The sequence below is a fragment of the Psittacula echo genome (genome assembly GCF_963264785.1).
Source record: "Psittacula echo genome assembly, chromosome: 7".
In the NCBI taxonomy this organism is placed as follows: Eukaryota; Metazoa; Chordata; class Aves; order Psittaciformes; family Psittacidae; genus Psittacula; species Psittacula echo.
The window spans coordinates 35,158,874-35,185,283 of NC_137740.1; the positions used below are offsets into that span (position 1 = coordinate 35,158,874).

Here is a 26,410-nt window from a genome sequence, read left to right on the forward strand (position 1 = left end):
GGGCTAAAAATAGGAGAAGATAGCAAAAAAACTACAACAAATGACAAATAGTTTTATATTAAATTAAAAAAAAATAGTTCTGTGTTAAATAGGCAAATAAAACATTTTCAAAAAAAAAAAAGAAAGGAAACAGGAAGTACTTATCCAGAGAAAATCAAGCATTTACAAGGAACTAGAATAATCCTATCTTCTCTCTTCTCTTCTCTCTTCCTTCTCTTCTCTTCTTCTCTTCTCTTCTTTCTCTTCTCTTCTCTTCTCTTCTCTTCTCTTCTCTTCTCTTCTCTTCTCTTCTCTTCTCTTCTCTTCTCTTCTCTTCTCTTCTCTCCTCTCCTCTCCTCTCCTCTCCTCTCCTCTCCTCTCCTCTTCCTCTTCCTCTTCCTCTTCCTTTTTTCTCTTTATTCTTTTTTTTCTTTTCCTTCATATCTTTATTTTTTCTTTATATTCCCTCTGTTTTCTTTCTTTTTAATTTTATTTTTATCTTTTTTCTTTATTGTCTTTCCTTGTGAATGAAGATTTCCAGCAGGAACAGTAACTGATGTACAGCAACAAACATTCTTCCTGAATTACCGCATTGCAAATTTCCTGTGTTTGGGCCCAATTCTGCACTCTTTACCCCATGAATTGTCCCAGGGATGTCAAAGGGACGTGAACAGGGAAAATGGGTAGATCAGGCAGGATCAGGCCTCAAACAATAGGAGCATTGTTGCTGAGATATGAAGCAGCCTGCTGAAGAGGTAAACAGTTAAGAGATGACAACAAGTGGTCAAGTTTCTCAAGGGCAGAGATTTAGAGGAGCAGGAAGGTTAGTGTGGGCCCTGGTGTGAGTGGAAGCTAGAGGACGTGATTGCAGTTCATGGGAACCAAAAGTGCAGGATGGGATACATTCAATTTAGTTTCCTTTGCAGGCTTAAAATAGAGCCATTGTAAATTATGTCAGTCTGTCTCGAATCATGAAAATGATTGTTGAAAAGGCCTCAGAATACACAATGTGTATTGTTGAGTGGCTTTGATGTGTGAAAGATGAGAGCTTATGATATAACACAAATTAAATAAAAATAAAGTGGCCACATGCTTTTTCCTGGCTGAAAAAAAAAAAAACCCAAAAAAAAGGAAAGATTTATTGCAGAGGGATAACACAGCTTGCCAATAATGCTGTTGCTTTGTTTTTAAACTGTTAGAAGGAAGGTAGGGCAGAGGTATAGACAAATTTTAGTGTAGTGAAGAGACAAGTAATAGCGCAGCCTTGGGACTTGCCTAATGCCCCTTCTCATTCCAAGAATGCCAATAGGGAGCACTGGGGAGCTGAGCATTATCCTCTTCCAAGCCACATTTTAACTTACGGACCCATAATGTGGTTGTTGCCCCGATTTGCTTCTTAAGGTCTTTATCAGCCAGAAAGTTAGGGACCTGTAAAATCTCATTTGTTTCGGCGACATGATTCACTCTTCATAGCGTCTCGCTTATCACCACAGGGACAACTTTCTGCATCCTGCTACTAAAAATGGTTGCTGGAAGCTATGCTCTGATCTTCCAAGTGTTGCAGGTTAGATCAGGCACATGAGCTTGAGGTAGATCTTCTCCTATGTGTGGTTTCAGGCTTTCTCCAAGTGCTGCTTTTGTGAGGCTGAAGCTATTCTCATCCCAGAGGAGTCTGAAAGGAAATCCATTGAGCTGTTTTGAGCATCACACATGCAAAAAATGCAGCTGCATTCTTAAATTAATTGTTGTCGAAATAGAGTTTTGTTTTTTTTTTCATGTGCAAAAGACAAATAAGCAACATTAAGACTAGTGAAATTATTAAAATGTGGAATTTAGAGTTACAGCACCCCAGGAACCTGTAGGGACTGTATGAATTCTACGAATAGAAGTGCCTTGGGCATGTGAGTTATTCTAGCCTGGACTTTCATGAGATTAAATTCTTAATTGTAAGTGAAAAAAAATACTGTTTGTTAATAAGGTTATGCACTTCAAAGTGTCTGGTTGTCTCCTCCTTCACTTCTTTTGTATCTTTATGATCTTGCAGACTGAATGCTCTGTGAGTCAGCTCTGTCCATATATCTCCTGTCTGGTCCTCCAATTATTTATTTTAATGACTAACTTTCCACATGGTAATAGTGATCTAAATGGATGTCATTTGAAAACACAATTGCTTGCTGATGCAAGAGCACTGTGGGTTCATACAGTGTTACAGCACTGAGACACGGGTCGTGGAGTGGCTCTGGATGCTAATGCAGTATGGAATAATGTTACCAAATATGTTCCACTGTGCAATACAAAGACCAAATAAGGAAACTTTGTCTTTTAGTGATTTCGTACCTTTTCTGGTTTGTTGGAGTGGGTTTTGGTGCTGTCTTTAGACATTTGTCTGCTTGGATGCCTTGCCTTGGAAGGGTACAGTAGCTTTTTGTGCATTTATGCACCCCGGCTTCCTAATTGACATTTGGTGGGTAAAAAAATGGTGTTGTTTGCAAAATTTTGAGAGTGGGGGTAATTACCATAAAGCCTGAGATGTGTTGTTGTTGTTGTTTACATACAGGTGAGGTCTGCCATAAATCCTATACTCAGTTTTCAAACCTTTGTCGTCATAAGCGCATGCATGCTGATTGCAGAACCCAAATCAAGTGCAAAGACTGTGGACAAATGTTCAGCACTACGTCTTCCTTAAATAAACACAGGAGATTTTGTGAGGGCAAGAACCATTTTGCAGCAGGAGGATTTTTTGGCCAAGGCATTTCACTTCCTGGAACCCCAGCTATGGATAAAACTTCCATGGTTAATATGAATCATGCAAATCCGGGTCTTGCTGACTATTTTGGAGCCAATAGGCATCCTGCTGGTCTTACCTTTCCAACAGCTCCTGGATTTTCTTTTAGCTTCCCTGGTCTGTTTCCTTCAGGCTTGTACCACAGGCCACCTTTGCTGCCTACTAGTTCTCCTGTTAAAGGACTACCAAGCGCAGATCAGACAAACAAAAGTCAAAGTCCCCTCATGACAAATCCTCAGATACTGCCAGCTACGCAGGATATTTTGAAGGCACTAAATAAGCAACCATCAGTAGGGGAGAATAAGCCAGTGGAGCTTCAACCAGAGAGGTCCTCTGAAGAGAGGCCACATGAGAAACTCAGTGACCAGTCAGAGAGTAGTGACCTTGACCTTGACGATGTCAGTACCCCCAGTGGCAGTGACCTGGAAACCACCTCGGGCTCTGATCTGGAAAGTGACATTGAAAGTGAGAAAGAGAAATTTAAAGAAAATGGTAAAATGTTCAAAGACAAAGTAAGCTCTCTGCAGAGCCTGGCTTCAATAAATAATAAGAAAGACCACAGCAATCATTCCATTTTTTCACCATCCTTAGAGGAGCAGACTGCGGTGTCAGGAGCGGTGAATGATTCTATAAAGGCTATTGCTTCTATTGCTGAAAAGTACTTTGGTTCAACAGGACTTGTGGGGCTGCAAGACAAAAAAGTTGGAGCCTTACCTTACCCTTCCATGTTTCCCCTCCCATTTTTTCCAGCATTCTCTCAATCAATGTATCCATTTCCTGATAGAGACTTGAGACCGTTACCCTTGAAAGTGGAGCCCCAATCACCCAGTGAAATAAAGAAGATCCCAAAGGGAAGCTCTGAGTCTCCCTTTGATCTCACCATAAAGCGTAAGGAAGAGAAGCCACTTACTCCTATACCCTCAAAGCCAACAGCCCCCTCTGTGGCAAGCCAGGACCAGCCTCTAGATCTCAGCATGGGCAGCAGAAGTCGAGCCAGTAGCACAAAACAAGCTGAGCCTCGGAAAAACCACATCTTTGGAGAAAAGAAAGGAGGCAACCTTGAGCAAAGGAAAGCTTCAGAGTCCTCCTTGCAGCATGCCAGGCCGACCCCATTCTTTATGGATCCCATTTACAGGTAATGCACTACCTGCTGCATTTCAGCATCCTTTGGTACAGGCAGCTAGGTCTGCCATGGCCGCCTGCCCATGGATGCGGAATGACCCTGTTCGCCTTCCGCTGTCCCTGGAGGCGTCATCCTGCCACCAGGAAATGGGGTGGCCCAGGCTGCCTGCTGACCTGTGCACCCACCTCAGATCTGAGCTGTTCAGAGCAAACCCTGGGTTTGGTAATGCTGCATTTAGCAAGTCTTCATGACTGGCCTTGTTGCCGTGAGTCATTAGCTTGACATGCAGAAGCTGAATGTATTCCCTTACCCATAAACTAATTAGCATCAGTGTTGAATATTTGAATGTTTATTGTGTATTTGACATCACTGGTTTGTCCCAAATTCCTTTTCTTCCACAATGCTGCCCACTTGCCTTGGCTGCCCTCTGCCTTCCCATGGAAATTGCAGTGCATCTCGCCAGGGTGCTGGTTGTGCACCTTTCTAGTTCTTCCTGAATTAAATAGGAGTACAGCAAAGAAACAGATTTATCCTAGGATGTATAAAAAGTGTGGAAATGAGAGTGATTTCTGCCCTTTTTTACCATTATTTCAACAATGGGTTGATTTCTCCAGGCATGTTGTGAATATAATTGGAGATACAGCATCCTTGTGTGTACAAAGCGTAACCAATGGGCTAGTTAATCTGATCCACTTTATGAAATCAATGGGAGCCTCGTCGTTCACTTCAAAGGGTACACAAGCAGACACTGTTAGTGAGCTGAGGCTTTAAAAAATATTGGTAAAATCCTGACCTCTTAGTGTTTCCCAGTAGTGCTGAGATGGTCCTACTGGGATGTGGATTTCACCTGCATCCTGTGTACGTCAGCTACTCTTTGCCCTTCGCCATTCTGCTCACATATCTGTAACCAGCCAAAGTCATTCATCTAAATTAGTTTAGAGAAATATTAGCCATAAAAATATTTGTCTGTAATATAAATGACTGATTTTACAGCCTATTGTTAAAAATTGTTATAAAAAATTGCGGCCATGTAAATGATGTTTATTTATTACATTATCTGAAAAAGAAGTGCTGTGGGCAAAGTTTTTGAGGAAAGCTTTCACATAAGACAACAGGTATGCATTATGAAGAAACAGGATATGATGCTATTTACTGAGATGGTTTCATTCATGCTAGATTGATATCTGTAGTAGACCATAGGTTTTCTTTGCATAATATTCATTTTAAATGCCTGAAGCAGTGGAAATAATGATCCGTGTTTTATGGTCCTGCATTACAAACTAATGAAATCTGTACAAATTCTGGCAGTAACACAAGGCAAATTGTTACCAAGGCTTTTTTCTTAGCTGTGAGTTACATCTATGTATGGACAACAGGATCTGTCCCTTAAACCATACACATCAGTAACAGAAAAAGCAAAAACCTCAAATTTCCACACTGCTTCTGAATTATCTGCTCTGTGTTTCACTGCCTAAATGCCCACATGAGTTGATCACAGTCTTTGTTCCTGACATATCGTATTCAGTGTGTTCCTACAAGCCTGCCTTTCTCTCCCTGCTTGTGCACAGCCGTGCACAAGGAGACGTTTCCAGGATGGTGACTGTGATGTCTTGCATAGACAGACAAGAAGGGGCCTATTGCTCGAAGGTCCCTGTTACCTTGAATTCCTCTCCTCTGAGTTGCCTTATTTCTTTATAAAAGTGCTCAGTAGTTAGTCACTGGTTCCTGTTATAATTATTAAAGTCTTTTGAAATGGGATTATTTCCTCTGTAAATGGTATAATCTCCCTTTAATGGCAATTCACAGCCCCCATCTGAGGTAATGAGCTGTATGCGGGAATCAAGAGTTGACTATACTTCCTTATCTTTTACCATTATCTCTGAGAAAAAAAAAACATTTGATGTATAATTGACTATTTTAAACATGAGTAGCTGTATGATTATTAATATCTGAGACTGATTCATCACATGCAAATTTAATTTTAACAATTACAGAGTAGAAAAAAGAAAGTTAACGGATCCACTGGAAGCTTTGAAAGAGAAATACTTGAGACCTTCCCCGGGATTCTTGTTTCATCCACAAGTAAGTATTTTGGGAATTCAGATGTTGTAAACAATCCTGTTGATGCTTCAAAGCAGGTGCTGAGAAATGAATGCAGTCTTAGTCATTTTTGGATTTCCTAAAACACATAGCTTTTGCTGTACCATTGTGGTGGAAAAGCGTAAGCATTGTTCTGAGCTTCTTGATGTTTTGCAGATGAAACAACATGTTTTGATTATAGAGGAAGCCAGATTCCAACTACATGTATGGTTTAGAACTGTGTTCCTCCAAAGCCATAGTGTAGCTACCAACACTTGAAGCTACCTGTGTCTTCTTCAGCACTCTCCCATGCTCTGGCCTGTTGTGGTGGAGTCTATTGACTACAAGGAGGCAATGTAGATTCAAAGTTGGGCCAACAAAGCTGAAAATCCTAGTGGTCAATATTTAAGAATCCCAGAAAAGATATAAAAACTTCTACCCAGTGCTTTTAATTCTCATAATGCAAATGCTTCATCTTTTTTTTTTTTTTTTGGTAGCCATTGTGGGCGATAGTATATGCAATTTCTCCATAGGATTCGTGCTCTTCTGCATCTGAAGACATGCTATTTGAGCGGGCTGCTGTCTTGTTCATAGGTCATAATCCTGCTGCTTATTTGCTGAAAACCAAACATTTTGTCCCTAAAATGGTGTAACAACTGCAATGTAACGTGTTTATAATACAAAAAGAGGACTTGCATGTAAACTATACATTGCTTTTCTTCAACAGCACCAAACCCTTGTTTTGGCTTCCTCTTCCTTGCTCAAGGAGATGTCGCTAAAAATTTGGGTTAAATGTTATGCCTACAATAAAATTATATTTGCAGATTTAAACCTCTTTCTGAGTATAGGCTGTTCATCCTAACAAGAACACCCCATATATACGTTGCATTTTAAGCACACACTCAGGACCTGATGTCTCTGGTTCAGCTTCCTCTGAATTCCTGAACAAACCATTCCAATAATCTACCATCACTTGCCTTTTTTTTTTTTTATTTTTTAATGAAGTCAACAGTTGTTATGCACTGTATGGAATAGATTCTGAAACATGGGACTTCTGAGGAACTGGGAAGAATAGGTGATGGCATATATAGTTGCAAGAGGCACAAACATAATGCTATTGCATTAGTAGAGACTGCAGAAAACCACCCCATTACAGTTCCAATGCCTGAAGAAAGTGACAGATCGAGTAAGTACTAAAATTGGTAGAATTTAGGTACAAGATTTAACAGCAGCTCAGCACCTCTTGCTGAATTACCCTATTTGCCCAAGTTGCAAAGCAGCAAGTAAAAATTCCCATTTCGTAGCAGATAGTACTAATGCACAAATACACAGACAGGGGCTACATCCTCCTTGTGTTCCCTGGTGTAAAACCAGGCTGGTTCCTCTTCTGGTGAGTGATTCTGTTAGAACAGTGAAGGGGCTGCAAATTAATAGCAAATTATTAAAATGAAGGCATTTTAGGTAGTGTATTCATGGAAGAAATAGTATTATTTTGCTTTGTGATAGCTAGCTTTTCAGGAGGTGTAAACCGATTGTTGTTTAGTGAAGCTGGATTCAGGGGGCTCTGAAGATTTTGTCTCAAGTCGTTGGTTGGTGGGTGGGATGGAGGCTGCTTGGGTAAAATGCACCCTTACGAGATGAATGGTGAGTGGGGAAACAGCTGGGTACTCTTCTGTGTAGCATTGTATGACTGAGTGACACAGGGAACTGGAAGAGGGTTAATAGGAGTTAGGCAAGGATACTGTAAGTGAGCAGGTGAAATGGAGACATCGGGCATTTTACCATTAGCAAACAGGATGCTGGGATTTCTCCCTTCATGTTTATTTCAGAGTTGGTGAAATCTATTGTTGGTGCCTGCAGAAGGTCCCAGCTTGGTCATCAAGTTCTTCAGTGTGAGCAGGAGGTGACAGATGCCACCTCCCTCCTGCAGTGCCAGCTGAGGTGGGGCAGAGCCAGCACCCTCTGGCAGGAGGGAGATCTGGTTGTGCGCCCACATGGCTGAACCCATTTCTCCACATTCCTCATTGTGCAATAGAAAAAAAAAATTCTATGATAAAGACTGGCTTTCATTTTATCACCTACCTAGCTGCTAGAGATGTTTTTGACTTGGTGTAAGAAGCATGGATACAAAGGTCATGAGTGTAATATGTGCTCTTAATACATTGTAAAAGAAAACTAAACCACCATCACATCCTGTCAAAAAGGTAATGCCAAAATCTTCTTTCTTTCAGACTTTAATAGAAAGGAATCTCTTGTTTGGAAAGGCAGAATTTGGCTTGGTATTTATAGAGGACTGGGGAACAGCTTGCAGAAAAGCTGTTTTTCTTTTATAGTCCTGTTCACCCCTGTAAAAGTACAGGTGTGGAGTGTACTACAGGTTTTCATTTTCTGCTGGCAGGATTAAACTGTAAAATATGAGCAAAATTATTGTTTGTGTCCTACAAGCTCGAGTTTCTGTGTTTAAATTTATTTCTGAAACTTGCCATCTGCTGAAGCAAGGTTGTTGGTTTTTTTGTTTTTTCTTTTTTTAACGGGATAATATGACAGCTAACAGATAAATCTTTAAAATAGTTTTCTGAAGTAGAGATTAATGACATAAACCCTCCAGTCCTCACCCTGTCCCTGCTTTGGCAAAGTTCCTCCCAGTGGCAGTGGCCTGAAAGTTATGAAAATAAGATCATTTAATGTTGATTCACAATAATTTACCATTGCAAGGATTACACTTTTAGGGAGAGAATACGCCGATATAAGAAATCATTCAGACTAACATTTTTATTAGTATCTTTAAATAAAATCTTAATTAGTAGATTGATTGCAATGAGGGTTCCAATGCAGGAATAATGTGTTGTTTTTGTTTCAATTTTGCTCCCAGTTCCAATTGCCTGATCAAAGAATTTGGGTAAGTTAATGGCTTATATTTTTGATTTAATCATTGTGAAATAAATTGCATAAGAAAAATAAAATATGAAAGATAACTTACCACTCAATTATGGAGCATGCCACACTTTCCTACAGTGTTGTAGCTGTAGCAGATAAATATCCTCTTATGTCAAATTGGCTTTATTTTTACCTACCTACTCCTGCTGGTTTTATTTGGTGAAGGCAATGGGAGCTTTACCTGAGTGAGGGTTTCAAAATGCAGTCTTTGTTTATATTTAACTGAAATTGTTCCAGGCCTTTGGAACAATTTGGAAATCTCTGTTTCCTTCAGAGATTGCAGTGAAATTTTCAGGCTGAAGTCTCTATAGATTGCAGTAGTTATAAACATTTAATCTTTGTTTGAGACATTAAAATACATGGCCTCAGAGGACTTCACATTTCTATCTCGCATCGACTTCAGTGGGAGTCACTTTAATAGCACTGAAGTTTTGAGCTTAACTGACCCCATTTATTTTACATGGTTTTGGGTCAGATTTGTCCTGTGTGTATACTTACATCATCACCCTTATGCAAACAGGAATTGTACTAAAAAAGTATTATTGGATAAATTTGAGCCTCCTCTTCTATTTTTACAAAGCGTTATTTTTAATACTTTTGAATTGTTCATGAAAAAAAAGATCCACAGCAACTGCTTTTGCAGATGCAACTCAAATAACACCGTGTTTTGCTTTTGCATTGCTGGCTCCTCAGCTGCAGCACTGAACCCATAGATACTTGTCCCAGATTCTTCCCAACCTTCAGGCTTCAGAGGGGAGAGCTGGAGCCAGCCGGCTGCGGCTCAGGTCCTGACTCACTCTCACTCACCACTTGCAGTGCAACGTGGACTAATTTCACAAGACAAAGCCAGAATTTCTCAAAATGAGATCTGAGATCCTCATGTACTCCTTCCCACGTGTGTCTCTATGGGGCTAGTGCAGGAGTTCTCAAAGGTGCTGCCCCTGCATATTGGCACTTAGCCCTTCCTACTGTCATCTGTGTGCCATCCAAAAGCAGTGATGGACCTTTGCTTTGTGCACACATGGCTTTTAATTACATTTTCTTCCTGTAAGGCAACGGTTTATGCAGCTGCATCAGATGCGCTAGAATCCTGAGATAAAAGGAGCTAGGCAAGCACCAAAGGACTCCTGCAAGCACCATAGATGCTGAATGACCTCAACAGGTAGGAGGGAGGGTTAGATACCAGACTTAGAGAGCACAAAATGTCAATCTCAAACATTTTCTTTGCAGCAGAGGGAATCAAGTGTAGCACACGAAAGTACCATGGTAGGATTTGTGATTTGGCTGAGGCACCCCGAATCCCCAGAAAAGTGGCTATGTTTGGGCATATTTGGCAAGTTGAAAACTCCAGTGCAGTCTTTTTCTTCTGTCTGCTTTCTTTGACATTGGCTTGGTCCTCAAATTTCCATCATCCTGCTTTTTTTGCGAATGTATGTCTCCTGGCTGTGCTAGTGCTTTGAGCAGCTGCAGCAGAAATGGTATTTAAAATATAAAGTGCCTAGAGCAGGATGCTGATTCATGGATAAATCTTCATCTTGAAAGATTTGAACATGTCATGCAAGCCTTTCTATCTCAATATGGCAGTTGCATGTGCCATATATTTCAAGATTATTTCAGATTGTTTTTAATTGTTTGGCAGGAACCCTATAGTGCAAATCAATGGCAATACCCTCTCTTGAATAGATCATGATTTATTTAGTCTGTAAACTCTTTCATCTCCTTCTGGTCCCATCATGAAAAAGGTTGCTATAACGTGGTCCCATAATTACAGTCATACTTTATTTGCAATAGCTTTATGGAGAATCATTGTAGATAATTAAAATAATTTTACAAATAAATTAAAAGAAATTTGGTGAGTGCATTAACAAAGGTATTTTACTGGGCTTATTTTAGGGCACAGTCCATTCTGTTAGGTCAGCTAAATCCCCACCAACTACATGAATGCAAGTAGAGTTGTTCTGGAACCATACTGCAGATCAGCAGGAGTTTCTCTACACCGCTTCATAAAGTTCAACCACATGCGATAGGTCTCTTGAATGTGAATATAGCTCAGCCAAGTTCCATGGCTGGACATGCAAATACACACAGTTTCAGAAAACAAATTCGCAAGTCACAGTTCTTCAAGAAAGCATTATAACTTGCACTGGTGAGGAAGAAATCCTGAGCTTTAGGGGCTGGGTTTTCAAGATTTCTTTAAATAACACTAGTAAAAATAGAAAGCAAATATTTGAGCAGGTTTTTTTTTTCCCGTGAGTTATGGCCATAAAGTCAGTTGGTTTTGCGATAATAGCAATGAAGCAGTTGCGTTCGTAAAACATGAGGTCATGTAATTCATGACATTGTCTGCTAGATTATTTCATATCATCAGGTTATTCTTAAAAACCAGCAACAACAAACTTTTGCTTTATTTATGCCACTTTTTCTTCTGTTGGTTAATAAATTTTAAGACAAATTTTCAGGGCCCCTTCTGATGATATCTTGCCCGTTGAAATGTTTATAAATACTTGTTTTAGCCGATTATGGTAATGTCTGCATTTTTGAGTCGAAGCTGGGGAATTGCGACTGCATATTAGTTTGCGTCAGTAGGAGGTTAATAGCCTCTCAGGGAGCTGGAGGGAGGTGGGGGAAAGCTGCTTCCTTTTCCAGACATCTGGACACAGATAGAATCAACAACTCTTATATATGTAAATCAAAAGTTGCTGTTCTATATAAAATACTGTCATTCACTGATCTCAGATTAGGAGCAGACATGACTTGTCCATAAGGCAATAGCTGTATGTAAAGCATGTAATAGGATCTTCTCACTCTCCTGACTCCTCAGAGAGCTTTCATGGAGATGGCAATTATAATAATCCCATCCTCGAGGTCATGCAGTGCCTTCCTCCCCAGCTCTGTTCAAGGATCGCCACAGCCCTTGGGCACTCAGCTAGGGTGCAGACCCCTCCTGAAAGCCCAGCAGCTTCAGCCACACACCTGCCTCCATGGTGGTCCCCAGGACCATCCCTGGAGAAATAAGCACCCGCCTAACTTCTCGGTACAGATGCTATCCCTAACAGCTTGCTCCAGAAGTTTGGTGGATTGCTGATTCACAGCATCTCTATGGTCAATGCAGTTCCTATGGAGGCAAGACTTGCTTTACCATCAGCAATAATGGTGTTTTGAAAGAATAAGAGCAGCTTTGGTTGTGTTTCAGCTGAAAGAGGGAGTTTCATTGATGAAAAGGGGAAGTAATCTTATAATTATACATAATAATTATTATATAATTATAATAATAATAATTATTAACCCTGTCCAAAAAAAAAAAACCACAACACAACAACAATCTTGGAGAAAAAAAGCTAAGAATAAATTTGTGATATTTACCATCATTGAAAATTATCAGTGAGTCCACCTTGTGGTAATGTCACTGGGCTCTAAACACTGGCATATGTCTGTAAATGACATAGGAAGAAGGGTGAATAGGCAAAGAGTAGAGTTTGAGAAGAGTATTTTATTGAGAATAGCTAAATCCAAAGCTAACTCTGAAAGTTTTGCAGAAGATTCATAGAAAGCTGAGTCACTAGGGATTAAAACAGCAGTAAAACTCGATGTTAGTAATACCAAGGGGAAAATGTGACTCTTAACACTCATGTCATTCAAGAAAAAAATGTTCAAGTTGATAGTTTTATGAAAAATAACAACTGAGTACTTAGCAGAAATGAATTGAAAAACATTATTATGTTATACTGCCTTCAGGTCTTGAATACAGCTAAAGACCCTCTCAAAAAGGAGAAAGTAGAATTAGAAAAGACAGAAAAGTGCAAGAAGGATGATCAGAGATAGGGAACAGATTCCATACAAAAAGAGACTGAGCACATTTTGAATTTTTTTTTTATTTTTTTTTTTTTCTTGGAAAAGGAATGCCCAAGGGAGCTGTGTCCCAGCTCTAAGAGACCATGAATGGTGAGCAGAAATGGTTATTCATTACTTTCAACAATACCAAAAAACAAAATGAGGGGCTCCCAGCTGAATTATCAGGCAAATGGCTTAGAAGAAACAAAAGCCGGTGTCTTTTCATATGCACCTAATTAAATTGACAAACTCTCCTTGACAAAAATATAAATGGATTCAAAAAGGGTTTCACCAGATGAATGGAGCAGCAGCCACCGATGGCCATTCAACACCGTAATCGAGATCCAAGCCCCAATTAAGGCTCTTGCACCTCTCATTGCTGCTGCGTGACAGAAGACACTGGAGTGAAGGTTTGTCCCTTGCCTGCCCTCCTGCACATCCTCTGAGGCCACTACTTGAAACCAGGGTATAAGCTTCCCAAAAATGTGTGTCACAGGTTTATAATTCCTGCTTGGTTTTGGTGCTAAAGTTAGTCCTCAGTGCGATGAACCCCAGATTTCACATTACTCAGTTAATATTTTGCAGGTAGACTGATGAGCAGGGGCTGTCTACCTGCATAGAAAGAACCTGTGGTCTGGGCTGGCAGGATTTTGTGGGCTGTAACAAGCCCATGCAGCCCAGGTGCCCGATTTGCAATAGGGAATTGCATCCCAAAGGCCCTGAGCACCAGCAGCACACTTAGGACTTATAAGAAAATGCCCCAGTTTTTGGTTCTTGTGACCCTATCTCCAGCAGATAGTAATGGTGGGGTGGTATCTACTTGTATCAGCACAGGCTTCATGCCAAGCACTTCCCGTTGTTGCCGGTGAATTTCTTGAAAAATATAAATCATACCAGGTAACTACATAGATCAGTCTTAAAAAAAACAACAGTAGTTATTCCTACAGTGAGAAACATGTTTTTGGAAAGCAAGTAATACTTTAAAATAATTGGAAGTGCTTGTGTTTCCTCTGAATAAGGGATTTAAAATTAGATGCTGATTTCATACCTGGTTTTGGACTGATGTAATCCTGGAGGCAGTGTTGGAGGTAGTTTTGCTCTGCACTGCCATACATTAGAGAACAATCAATCCCAATTTCTCCTCTGCAAAATCATGGAAATAAGAACTAAAAAAAAATAAGCATGACTAAGCCATTTCAAATCTAATGGGGAAAATAGTTGCCTTAATATATTACTGTAGGGGACTGAGTACATGAGAAATGATGATCCAAAAATGATTTAAAACCACTAGATAATAAAACTGACTTGAATATTAAATATGCATAAATAAAACATATTCTTCTTCACCGTAAATATGTGCTATCATAACCCATGCACTGTCTTGTCGCTGCTAATCACCCTGAAAGCCAAAGGTCATTTTTCATTCAAACCGTTTATTTTCTGCAATTGCAAAATAGATAAATGAATTCTTATGGGGAACAATTTGAAGGAATTAAAGATAGTGGAAAAACTATTATAAAAGCTTTAAGAATCAATTCTGACTAAAGAAGAAGATGAAGTTGTATAAAAAGAAATATATGGTAACGCTGAGTTGTATGGGTTGATAATGACATCTCAGTGCTGAGATAGAATTACCTTTTCTCCCAACAGCATCATCATTACATATCTCATGCCTGTGATCAGTACATGTCAAAATCCTTCATACTGACAAATGTGCTGTCCCCTTGCATCTGTGGAGAATGTTTTAGCAGCTGAGTGATTATGAATCAAACCCCAGAGCTTACCGCCCCTACTGCCTCACAATACTTTCACATTTGTTGTCTGACAAGTAAATGTATCTTGACTTCCCTCTGAGATTTTTTTTTCACCGGGTTTGATAAAAGATGTTTGGCAAATTGGCAGTGGTACCCTGTACATTGCAATTTGTACTCAGCATTAGGAATGTGAGCATGAAATGAGAGGGCAAGCTACAGGCTAAAGGGAAAAAAACACAAACCCACAACCCAAAGCCAGAGCTAACCAGCATGTGAATAGTCATTCCAGGAGACAAATACACAGCTCTGACCATTAAAATAAAATTAAAAAACCCCCAAAACAAACCACCAAATCCAAATGTGCAATTATTCCCATTAAATAAAATTTTAAAATCCCAACAATCGGAGCAGTCTCTTATGGATTTTGAAGAAAGGGTTGTAAAGGTGTTCTCAGCTAAGGAGCATTCAGCATCTTGTCTTTCTTGTAGTTACTTCCTTCATTACAAGCAAGGTATTGCACAGGGCTCATGCTGTGGTTTTTATGCTTTGTATGTGAGATCTTGGGTTTCTTCTTTTTTCATTTGTTTGTGGTGTTATGAAGAGGCAGATGGTTACTCTTGCCTGTCAGAGGGCTCAGCAGCAGTCATGGACTTTCCAAGTGACAGTGTTTGAGATTTTGAAGCAGGTTTTGATGGTTAGATCCAGACACCTTAAAGGAAACCATTCTCCAGAAATTATGCAATCCCTACTCTCTGAAAATTACAGAGAGCTAACTAAGAGTGGAGATACCCCAAAGCACATAGGGTTTACAGGCAACAAAAGAGGTTGAAATATTCAGAGAAAAAATAGGATAGGCATCTAACAGATAATGTAAACACATAACACCAAACCCACCAAAGGTTCATTTCTTACGGATTTGTCTCATAGTCTTTGACTGTGATGGGCCATAAGACTGGACTGAATGTTTGCATGTGGCTGGGACTTTGATGGAGCCTCTCTGGATCTGACTTCTTGCAGATCTTGGTTGAGCTAGAGTGTTCATAAGGATTCCTCTGCAATATTTGTCCTCTGCAAGTCCTGTAAAAAGACTCAAACTGCAGGAATTGAGTTGTTGTTGGGGTCTTTATTTTTTCTGTTGATTTGGTCCAAAATGGCCAATAGTTTCAGTAGATGGGATGCATAGACTCACAGGTGCAAACCCACAGATCATGACTGCGTAAACTGGAATTTTATAGAAGCTGAGGCTTAAAAATAAGAAGAAATGAACACTGTCTAATTTAGATGTTTGGAAGCAGCTTTCCATTATAGCAATTAGGACAGGAGTTCTGCTGTATGCTGGCCTTGTACAGAAACAGCACCGTGCTGTAACAGTTATAGGCATTATTCCAAGTAGGACAACATCATGGCCATGACCTTGCCTAATATGCCCCATAATTTCTGAGACTGCACTCTATGTTTGGTTGTTTTTTATCCTTCCCCTTGTTTTGTCTCTTGGCAGTGTATGTTCTTTGCATTTTGTGTTTCCAGTGAGGGCAGACAGACAAAGCAGAATTTACCATGACAGGTTCTGTGCTATGTTCTGTTGCAGATGTCAGCTATAGAAAACATGGCTGAAAAGCTGGAGAGCTTTAGCACCCTGAAACCAGAGGCCAGTGAACTGATCCAGTCGGTGCCATCCATGTTCAACTTCCGTGCGCCACCGAGCACTCTGCCGGAGACCCTGCTGCGGAAGGGCAAGGAGCGCTACACCTGCAGGTAGCCCGAGGGCCCCCCCACGCTACTCTCTCAGGCTTCTGAAATCCCCCCTGTTCGGATGGTTGACAGGGACTATGGCAGGTCTCTCAGGGCTCTGTGTGCCCAGTAAAACATGGAAAGCATTTTGCTTTGGGGGTCTTATTAAATTCTTGGTGTTATGAAACAAAGAGCTTGCCCTGTATCATACCAGTTTGATAAATGAGGTGAAAACTATTACATAATCAATCCTTTTTTTCCAAATTTTCTCATAACTTTCATATACACAAGTGTGCTTTCATTATTGGTTTTTTTTGATCATAAACTACAGACATGTTTTTTCCTCAGGTTTATGGTTTTAACATCCAAAGGGATCAGTGCTAAAATACATGACTTACTAGTATTTCTGTGTACAGACTTAAAAAAATACAATGAAGATAGTAATTATAAGTGCAACTAAAATGAACGGGAGCTTTGTTGAGGAGAGTAGAATTAGTTGTGTGGGTATTTTGAAGGCTTATATATCACATTGTGAAAAAGTAAATGGGATGTTCAAAAGTGAAGGGATGCAATCTTCAGAGTTGTCACATGGAGCGACCACTGCCCTCATTCACTTAAGTGTTGTGTGTGCTCTGCTCCCATGCATAAAATGGGCTGAATGTTCTTCATAGGACTGGGCTGATCATAAACTGAATATTAGTATGTTACTTGAACGAAGCAGGAGTGCTCATGATTTTTTTTTTTCCCATTATTTTTGCTGTAACATATTATCGAGTTTGGGGAATCATTGTTAAATTGCATTATTTAGATCTGTGTATCATCTCCAGAATGCACAGAATGCACAGGTGTTTGACACTGGCATATCTGGTTTATCTGAACTTTTTGAAAACATGTCACCTTGTTTCACAACATGTTGTTATAGAAGCATACCTTGATGGATTAGGTGTTTGAGTCTTGTCTACTCTGATCCCGTTCATTGCACAGAATGATGTAGTATTTGCTGACACATAGAATTGGGTGAAAGATTTGAAATTTGCTTACATAGAGGCAGAAGTCCAAAGCTTTAGTAACAGATTCTCTTGATTCCAGATCTGAATGTGACCAATAATCACCTTGTGAGCTTAGAAATTTGGGGTGATCTGTAAAACTGATACGCTTTCATGTATCCCTTGCTTATGCACAAGAAAAGCTGGTCAGTGCTAGCAATTCCAATCCCATTCTTCTGTGGTTGTGTCAATCACTTATATTTGCTGAATGCTTTTATTATAATGTTGTTACAACAAAGCAATGCCAGTAGTACTATGTATTAGTGATTCAGTTTGGGCTGTGCATCCAGTGCAGCTCAAATTGGGATGAAGGTTGAATTATCTTATCAAACCTTTTCTTATCACAGATACTGTGGCAAGATTTTCCCGAGATCTGCAAACCTAACACGCCACCTGAGGACACACACTGGAGAGCAGCCCTATAGGTACTGCAACCCCTTATCCCATCTGTGGCTTGGTCAAGTGAATAAAGTAAGGGAATGAGTGTTCGATAGTCTTGCTCAGCTAGCTTTGGTGCTTGCTCCTTAGCATTGATGACCCGCCATTGTGTTTTGGTCTTAAACAGGGCTTTTTTCATTCAGTGTTGATACTCACTATTGAAGCTGTGGAGCTGGGGGAGGGTCTTGGTCCTACTTAGTGAAATTCTTTTGGCTTAGGCAGCTGCTCAGGCGCTATCTGCAAATCCTGCCTTTGCCTCATGGGATAGCTGGCACTTCAGAACCAGAATGGTTGAAGTAATTTTCAGTAGGACTTATGGTCATATTTTCACTTGCAAAAAAATTTTTCTTTGTAGGAGCTTTGTGGTATTATTTACAGCCTAAAGTTGGGTGTTTTGTCAATCAACTGATTTCTGGAAGGTCCCAGTTGTAAAGGCGTTACTGTATTTATTTGTTTCTTGCCTAATCTGGATACTTCCTGAGGTCTGCCTAACCAAAACCCATGTGGGTGTACTTTCTTGTTGATAGAAGTATGTATGTGATATTGTGTGTTTAGGACAGTCACACGCAGAAAGGTGTGAAGAGGAGTGTCACCTTATTGAAAATGAAAGACTAACTTAAATCAACTGGAAAGAAGCCAGTTCATGTTCCAGTAAAACAGATGCACCAATTTCTGCATTTTATGAGCTGCAAGGAGCAGAGTAAGCTCATTGTTTGTGAGGAAACAATGTCTTTTGCCTCTAGTCTCTTTGGGAAATAGAGATTCACATCTAATTTTACTGAAGGAAGGTCTTGATGCATGTTATACCTGTCCACTGCATAAAAGCCACAAGCAATTACTAGTGTAATGGATGATTTCAGCACTAAAAAAAACCCTGACATCACTGACAAGTATAAGAGAAGCATAGGAGAAGTAGAAGATTGCAAAACTAAAGTGATGAAGACTGTTGGCTGGTTGCCAGCCAGAGAATTTGGAATAGTTATAGTATGACTTAGTAATGACTTAAAGAGCAATACAGTAAAGGCTTTAGGGACTCTAAATCGCTACAGAGTATGAAAATTGATGCCTCTGGTACCAGAGTGATAGACTAAACTACTCACATTGGCACAATATTAAAGGTTGGGATTGTTTATTGCTGTTTTTGCAAGATAACCAAATTTCCTCTGGGATTAGCAATCAAGCAAGCTAATTCCTCAAGAAAAGATTTAATCACACAGTATAATTTAGAATAGGAAAAAAAAATAGCCCTTTTTACCTTATTTGAGCATTGGTAGAGATCTGTTTCATGTTTTTTCCAGAAGTGTTTAATTGTATTGTATTGGCAGCACATGAAACAATAGTTATTGCTCTACCGTTTTCAAACTTCCCAACTTTGCATGCAACAGTTTCAAAAACATGGGAATCAATTACCCTAGCTAATTTGATGCCATTAATTCTGAAATATTATGCTTATTCCTGAAGGCAGTACTTAAAATCTAAAACCTAATGTGAATTAAAGCTAAAAACCCCACCAGAGAAGTGATATTTCCATTCCAAGAGCACAACTCTCCAGTAATTCAGCCAAAACTTGCCTGGATTTCAGGGAGGGTTTTGCCTTAATAGGGACCAAGGAACTGCAGTTGGGTACTGAGGCTGAGTCCAGAAGGTGCTTCATGTGTCTTATGTCAAACCTTACATTTCCAGACACTAACAAATCCTTTTCTACCCACTTGTTTTGTTGGTTTTTTTTTTTTAGATGCAAATACTGTGACAGATCCTTTAGCATATCTTCTAACCTGCAGAGACATGTCCGTAACATCCACAATAAAGAGAAGCCATTCAAATGTCACTTGTGTGACAGGTGTTTTGGTCAACAAACCAATCTTGACAGACATCTAAAAAAGCACGAGAATGGGAACATGTCTGGTATGTATGCCTTTTCCCTCCCCAGCATGCCCTACCTACCACCAGTGTTCATATACAGGGACTGTATGTTCACTTTCAATGCTACTGAGTGTCAATAGGCACGCGTTGCTCTGTGCCGTCTGCTCCAATGAGTGGGTGTTTGGAAAATATGTAAGTGCCTAAGCTCTGCTGACATTTAAAGTGCTTTGAAAATCCCAGTATAAACTCTACTTTTGTACAACTTAATACCACAGGATGATGTCTTTTCTTTTGGTTTTAATTAAGCCAACCGTAGCATTTTGAGAACAGACTGGGAAAATTGATTTAATCCCACCTCTGCAATCACTTGGCTCTCAATAGGAGTCCTAGATTTGGAGTCTCAGAGGGTACTCTAAAAGATTTTCTTGGCATCTTCTAAAATATTCCCACTGTCAGGAGCTGAAAAGCGCTAGCTATTATGGAGGTAATGGTGCCTCGCAAGCCTCAAAGCAAATTGGTCACTGCATGGCAGCAGCAAAAGCAGTGGCAGGTAGTGGATATCATTGGTCTGGTTTAGGTATCTCCAGGGTTTAATGAAAATCCTGTCTGTAGTCTTTTAAGTATACACTTTACACCTCTGGAAATAACCAGATATATGTGGTGAATGCATAGCTGTCTTTTTCCCGATGCTCAAAGACATCTGTCACAGGTCTGTCAGTGCTAATGAACCTGGGTGATTATGTCAATGGCTGTTCCATATTTTAAACAAATCTGCATAACTGTAGCTAATAAAAAGAAGTTCTGTTTGCTCAGTTCAGCCGTTGGTCTAACAAAGTTATTGACTGACAGTCTTGGAGTCACAAGGGAACAGGAGGGAGATACTGAAATAGATACTTGGCAAAAGTGATTATGGACCATGGAAATGGCACCCAGAATGCAAGCAGTCTTTTTGGCTGCTTTTATGGACCTTTGCCCATAGATAATACCACTTCCCTTCTAATTACCAGTTTTATGGCCGAAAGCTGATAGATCACTATGACCAACTTTTTCTGGCTCTTGCCCATTTTAACCATCGTTTCAATTTCAATTTGACATAAATGTTTAGATGTAGAAAATGTAAAAGACCAGCAATAGAAGTCCTCTATTTGCTTTAAGGTACTGCAACATCTTCACCTCACTCAGAACTGGAAAGCACAGGAGCAATCCTAGATGACAAGGAAGACTCTTACTTTACAGAAATCAGGAATTTTATTGGAAACAGCAACCACAATAATCAGTCCCCCCGAAACTCAGAGGAGAGGTAAGTTGCATTGGGTTTGCATTCAAAAGGTGCAACTTTTCAGGTTTGCTGGCTGATTTTTCACTTTTGATAACATCTAGAGCCAGACATACTTCAGCAATCTGGTTGCTTTAGTATTCCCCTTGCTGTATTACAAAAAGAAGCATGTTGATTCCCTCCCCTTCGTGCATGACCATATTGCCAGTGGCAGATGCTGGAAAGAAGGTTCCATCTATGAGCACATTCCTCCTTGTATCAGAAACTCTCAGTTTCCAGATCCCACCATTGACTTGTCTGTTGAAAAATACCCTCATTTTGCATTCATGACAGAGCAAGTGAATTGTGCATCCTGTGGCTAAGTGTAGAGAGACTTAAGATTTAAATGCAATTTAAATGTGTAATTAATAAAGTAGACTAAGGTAAATTCTTGACTCAAATGAAAGATTATAACTGAAAGTCCTTTCCTGTAACTCAATCCTAAGAAAAATGCTGACCAGCAAAAAACCCGTGAGGCTGTGGGTAGATGTTGGTAGTCCACCTGTACTCCAGGATGTGAAAGACTTTTTCCTACTAAGATTTATTAGGTATATGGGTGTTTCTGTTCTTCTGAACTAACGGAAGAGAGACCACTTCTAAATATTATCAGCTAATAAAAGTACAACCAAGCAGAAAAGGCTGTAGCAGGGATATGCATGTCAGCTATACGTATTTTTTTGAGACTGGCATTGCATTATGCATTATTTATACCTTTGAATTGGCATTACGTTATCAGCATCAAAACATTCTTGCTGTTGGTGACAAACTTCAGTGTCTTCTCAATTTCCAGATGCCTTTGTGAAGGGATAAAAATGGTGGACATAACATAATTTCCACAAAAGTATTGGATTAAGTGATTATATACATATTCAAATTTCATTCCGTCTTGATTGGCAATGAGGGCTTGGGATTTTTTCCTTGCACATCTGGTCTCAACGTGTCCTCTGACAGGAAGTCAGCAAAGTGGAAAGGTTGCTGGGTTGTGCAGTGTTTCCTTTCTAAATTTGGCACTTCAGACTGCTCTTGACGGATATTTTATCCCTGGCAAATTGCTGCATTTGAAAGCATAATTAGAGAATCTGTTTTCTTAATCACATGGCTTTTGTTACTTTGGTTGTAGTCCATCTCCCTTTCATTTCTAACAGCCTCAATTGAGCATAATAAACAAGTTGGCAGCCCAAACCGTGCTCAACAATTTCTTATTTCTGCCTATTTAAATAAAAGATGATAAAGAGATATTGCTCTGATTATCTTAGAGGGGGGTGGCTGCTTCAGCTCTCCCAACTCTGCAGAGCCTCAGATTTTTTGATACTGTGATATAAACAGACCATTCCCTAGCTTTTTTTTATTATTATTATTTTTAATGCAGTACTCAACTCATGACAGTCTGATGGAATTTGCTTGGAAAATAAATGAACTCCATTATTTTTAGGAAAATTATACTATTGTTGTATAGGAAACCAGCTGTCACTTGTGTATGCTCCATAGGAAGGTATGTCTGTTACAACAGCAAGTCAAATGTTAAATTCTAAATACACTTTTAGGGCTCATCCTTATCTTGCCACTTTTGGTTATATTCCATATTGTCCCACACAGTTTGAAGCACATGGAGTCTAAAGCAAACTGTGGGTGGACAATACAATTTCCATTTTTATAACTGTATTCCTGGAAGAGTAAGGACCTTTAGCACAATGAGAACAATAGATGAATCAAGGCCTCTGTGCTACATAACGAGCAGATACACTGGTAGCGTGAATCTGTGTGGCTCCACTGAGTGCTGCCCTTCTACACCGCTAGTACGTCTGGCTGTGCATTTGTTGATGCAGCAGTGGTGCTGAACTTCTTTGGCTCTCATGTAATGCAGCAGACATGATGCAGCTTGAAATGCTTAGAATCCTACAAGGTTGAGGCCTTTAGCAAACGAGCCCCTACTTCAGCATGGGTATTATGTCCTTGATAAAATCCCGTAGGAAGTAGTTAAGAGAAGTCATTGTCTGAAAGCAAAGGACAATGTAATAACAGTGAGTAGACCAAATGGTTTTCCATGTGTGTATTGCTATAATGATTTGTTTAATAGGAAGAAATACACTTGAAATGTTATGTGACCTTTCTTTTCATTACTTCTTACCCTTCAAATCAGTCAATAATGTAGTTCAGCGTGGAGGCAATACTGCGGGCTCCTCGTCAGGTCTTTAGCTGAAGTCACTTAGGTTCCCATGTATGTAACCCATATGTTCAGTGAAGTAGCATGGCTTCTAAATGGGTGGTAGTGTGCAAAATTAATTATGCATGTAATTCTGACTTTAAAACTCTGAATGCAGTATTGGATGTAATTTTTGAAAATGCCAGATCTGATTTTCAGAGTTTCTTGGCCCCTACAGCTTCTGCTAAAAGGCAGTGAGTTGTTTTGCACAGACTACATATATGATTGGAAACATGAGATGAAATAATGCATGAGAAAATTTGGAATGGATATCTGAACATACCTCCACTTGAACAGTAGTTTTAGTAGGATAACTGGAAAATACCATGCTCATGGTACTGTAACATCCCACTGATTTTTTAGTAGAAATTTTGTCAATTTTCTGCCTAAACATCTGAAGCTAAACAAGATGCAAAATCCAGAAATCCCTTTATTCTACTGGGACAAATCATTTTGACATCTGCCTCTGACAATCTGCTGGTGAGGAGCTTTCGTAACTGATTTGTGATTATTGCTGGGGTTTCTTTTGGTACTTTCAGAATGAATGGCAGCCACTTTAAGGATGAAAAAGCCATGGTAGCCAGCCAGAACTCGGATTTGCTGGATGACGAAGAGGCAGAAGATGAAGTAATGATGGATGAAGAAGATGAAGAGAGTGAAATTGCAGGGAAAGCAGTCAAAGAGCCTGTTACGAGTGACATACATGAGGGGACTCCAGAGGAGGATTATGAGGAAACAAGTACTTTGGACATGAACTGCAAAGCTTCCCCTGGCAGGTTGGTTTCTTCCGAGTATTGGCATGCCCGCTATGTGGAATAAAACCAATAAACCATACAAGAGTGCCAGCGCCAAACTGTGTGCCGTGGGAACCTGTCCGAAGTTGCCAGCTTCCCAGTTACAATAGCAACATGTGTCTGTGTTTGGGTCAATACCAACCCTGTTTTCAGTCTCTTCATGCAATCTGTAGCCCTTCAGAGAAAAAATAACTGTGCTCAGGGAGCTATTGTCATGTTCTGAGTGAGACAGGAAATGTTCATGGGAGAGACATTATCTGCTCCGTAAACCGACTGGATCTCCCATAATGGTTATGTGAAATGCTGTGGAGACACCAGAAGAGAGACAACCTCTCCCTCCCCTGCTCCCACTGCCCACCCTCTCCTCTTTAGAAAATAAGGGGAAATTTCTTTTATTTCAAGATCAGAGTTCCATGGGGCAAGGTGTCTTATGAATGGAAAAAAAGGGGGAAATTCCTCAAATATGTAAATCTGAGAGGATGAGGGAATGCAGAGAGGATCATTTAATTGATGTTAAAACCTCTATGGTGTTTTTGTAGGTATAAAGAGGAGGAGTATAATAAGACTGGACTTTCGGCTTTGGACCACATAAGGCACTTCACAGATAGCCTCAAAATGAGGAAAATGGAAGAAAATCAATATAGTGACGCTGAATTGGCAGCTTTCAATACTTCCCAGCTGCCAGAGGACCTAAAACAACCCTTGTACAGGAAATCCAAGTCCCAGGTAAAAGCTTAACTCAGTTAAAATATTACTGTCACCAAATACCTGAAGTATTAAACTGTTAGTGTGTGGCAGGAAAGGTTGTTTCAGCTTCGTCAGACAGGGCTGTGCTCTGCACCCGCAATCCTCAGCCTGCCCCTACCCCCTCCTGTGCTCCCATTGCACCTGGGAGACCTGGTGGGTACTCTGGTCCCCGATAATGGAGGGATTTCTTTCTTTTTGAGTATTTTTGTTCCTACCTGCCATCTGCAGAAATACCATAAGAAATACTCCCGATCTGCTTTCAGACAGCTGGTGTGGTCACACTGATGCTGTGGCGTGTAGCTACTGCCTTGCAGGGATTTGACTTGATCTGGCTGGCTTGGCTTTTTGGTACTTGTTATTATAGTCTGTTGGATGTTACTGCCTCTTGGTCTTCAGCATGTTTTTCATACAGCAATAACTAGGCTGATATCCTAGTGCTAGTTCTTGAATTTTTTTGAAACATTAATTAAAATGGGTCTTTTTAGCCCCTTTTAAAAAAAAAAAAATCCATCTTAAAAACTGCAGAATATGCTTGTAGAAAAGGTCAGCGCTGGAGACTGTGGTATTTGGTGAAAAACAGGACCAGCCAAGGTATAATGTGATTCTTCAGGCTCTTGAAAAGAGCATCCTGTGCCAAGAATCTGAAGGCAAAGGAGACTATGAGACCTTGTCTACTATCAAAGGTTTCTCAGAGCTTTGAGAAGCCAGATGAAAGCAGAAATTATTATTACTATTAGTGAGTCAAAAGCGTCAGTGAAAAGGTTGACAGTGGTTTTACCTAGCGCATTTTGATTTTTTTAAAAAATAAGTTGAGAATAGCAGTTGTGGCCTAAATGATGGCTGAACTGTGTAGGATGGCATGGGTCCAAGCTCAGATCCGTGCTGGGGAATCATGACCTATTTGTCCTTCTTCTTTTCCCATCCAGGCGTATGCGATGATGCTCTCTCTCTCCGACAAGGACTCCCTTCATCCTGCATCCCACAATTCTCCCAATATGTGGCACACTATGGCAAGAGCTGCTGCAGAATCCAGTGCCATTCAGTCCATCAGTCATGTATGACATTGTGAAGTCTTACCGAGAATGGGACCAAGTCCAAACCAGTAGCATGGCTCTTTCATATATGACTATTTAAAAGACTGCTGAGCAGAATGCCTTATAAATCTGCAGGGTCACTCATTTAAAGTCCAGTGACCTTAAACGGAATAATTTTAAAAAGAAATAAACTATTTATTCTCAATATTTTGTTTTGCACAGCAAAGGCAGCTGCTGACTTCTGGAGGATCAATGCGACTTAACAAAAATAAAAGTTTCAGTGGATTATGTAAACTGGCGCCGGGAAAAAGTGTCTTCCAGTTCACCCGGCTTTGAGGGGCAGGGGCAAAAGGGTTAAGACTGCATTGATACACACATGGGCACTCCTTTAATGTAGGAACTGAACTGATTTTCTTTTTGTATAAGATAGTTTGACACAGGATTGGGAACAGTTGCTTTCATGTACAAATCTCTTCATTAAAGCTTTATGCATTTTAGCCCTTCAAAGAAAGAAAATAGTTCTATCAAATGCACACTATCCATCATAAATGTAGAAAGAAGTAACAGGGAATATTTTGTTCTTTCCGTGATTCTTTTGCCTTCTCAACTGCATTGTTAAAAAAAAGGAAAAACAAGAAAAAAGAAAAAAAGAAAGAACTCTGAGAAACAATACATAAGAGGCTTGTGTATATTGTAAACTATGAATGTTCACTACTCCAAGAAGCTAAATCATCCAGATAATTCCGTGAAA

The 26,410-nt window shown here is 39.9% G+C and overlaps 1 protein-coding gene across 5 annotated transcripts in view; it reads left to right on the top strand.

Moving 5' to 3' along the window:
- MECOM (MDS1 and EVI1 complex locus) overlaps positions 1–25,686 on the top strand; it is a gene marked incomplete at its 3' end in the record, with an annotated part of 343,754 nt that extends 318,068 nt beyond the window's left edge. For 2 of the 5 annotated variants that reach the window (XM_080622515.1, XM_080622516.1), the window contains exons 8-17: positions 2,537–3,899; positions 5,882–5,969; positions 8,839–8,865; positions 16,077–16,243; positions 17,613–17,690; positions 19,439–19,608; positions 20,722–20,866; positions 23,624–23,860; positions 24,418–24,604; positions 25,552–25,686. In XM_080622515.1, coding sequence (XP_080478641.1) covers positions 2,537–3,899; positions 5,882–5,969; positions 8,839–8,865; positions 16,077–16,243; positions 17,613–17,690; positions 19,439–19,608; positions 20,722–20,866; positions 23,624–23,860; positions 24,418–24,604; positions 25,552–25,686 — 2,597 coding nt within the window. The remainder of the gene's footprint in view (positions 1–2,536; positions 3,900–5,881; positions 5,970–8,838; positions 8,866–16,076; positions 16,244–17,612; positions 17,691–19,438; positions 19,609–20,721; positions 20,867–23,623; positions 23,861–24,417; positions 24,605–25,551) is intronic. The other 3 variants (XM_080622517.1, XM_080622518.1, XM_080622519.1) reach the window with 2 other exon arrangements.
- Between the last annotated feature and the right edge of the window lie 724 nt (positions 25,687–26,410).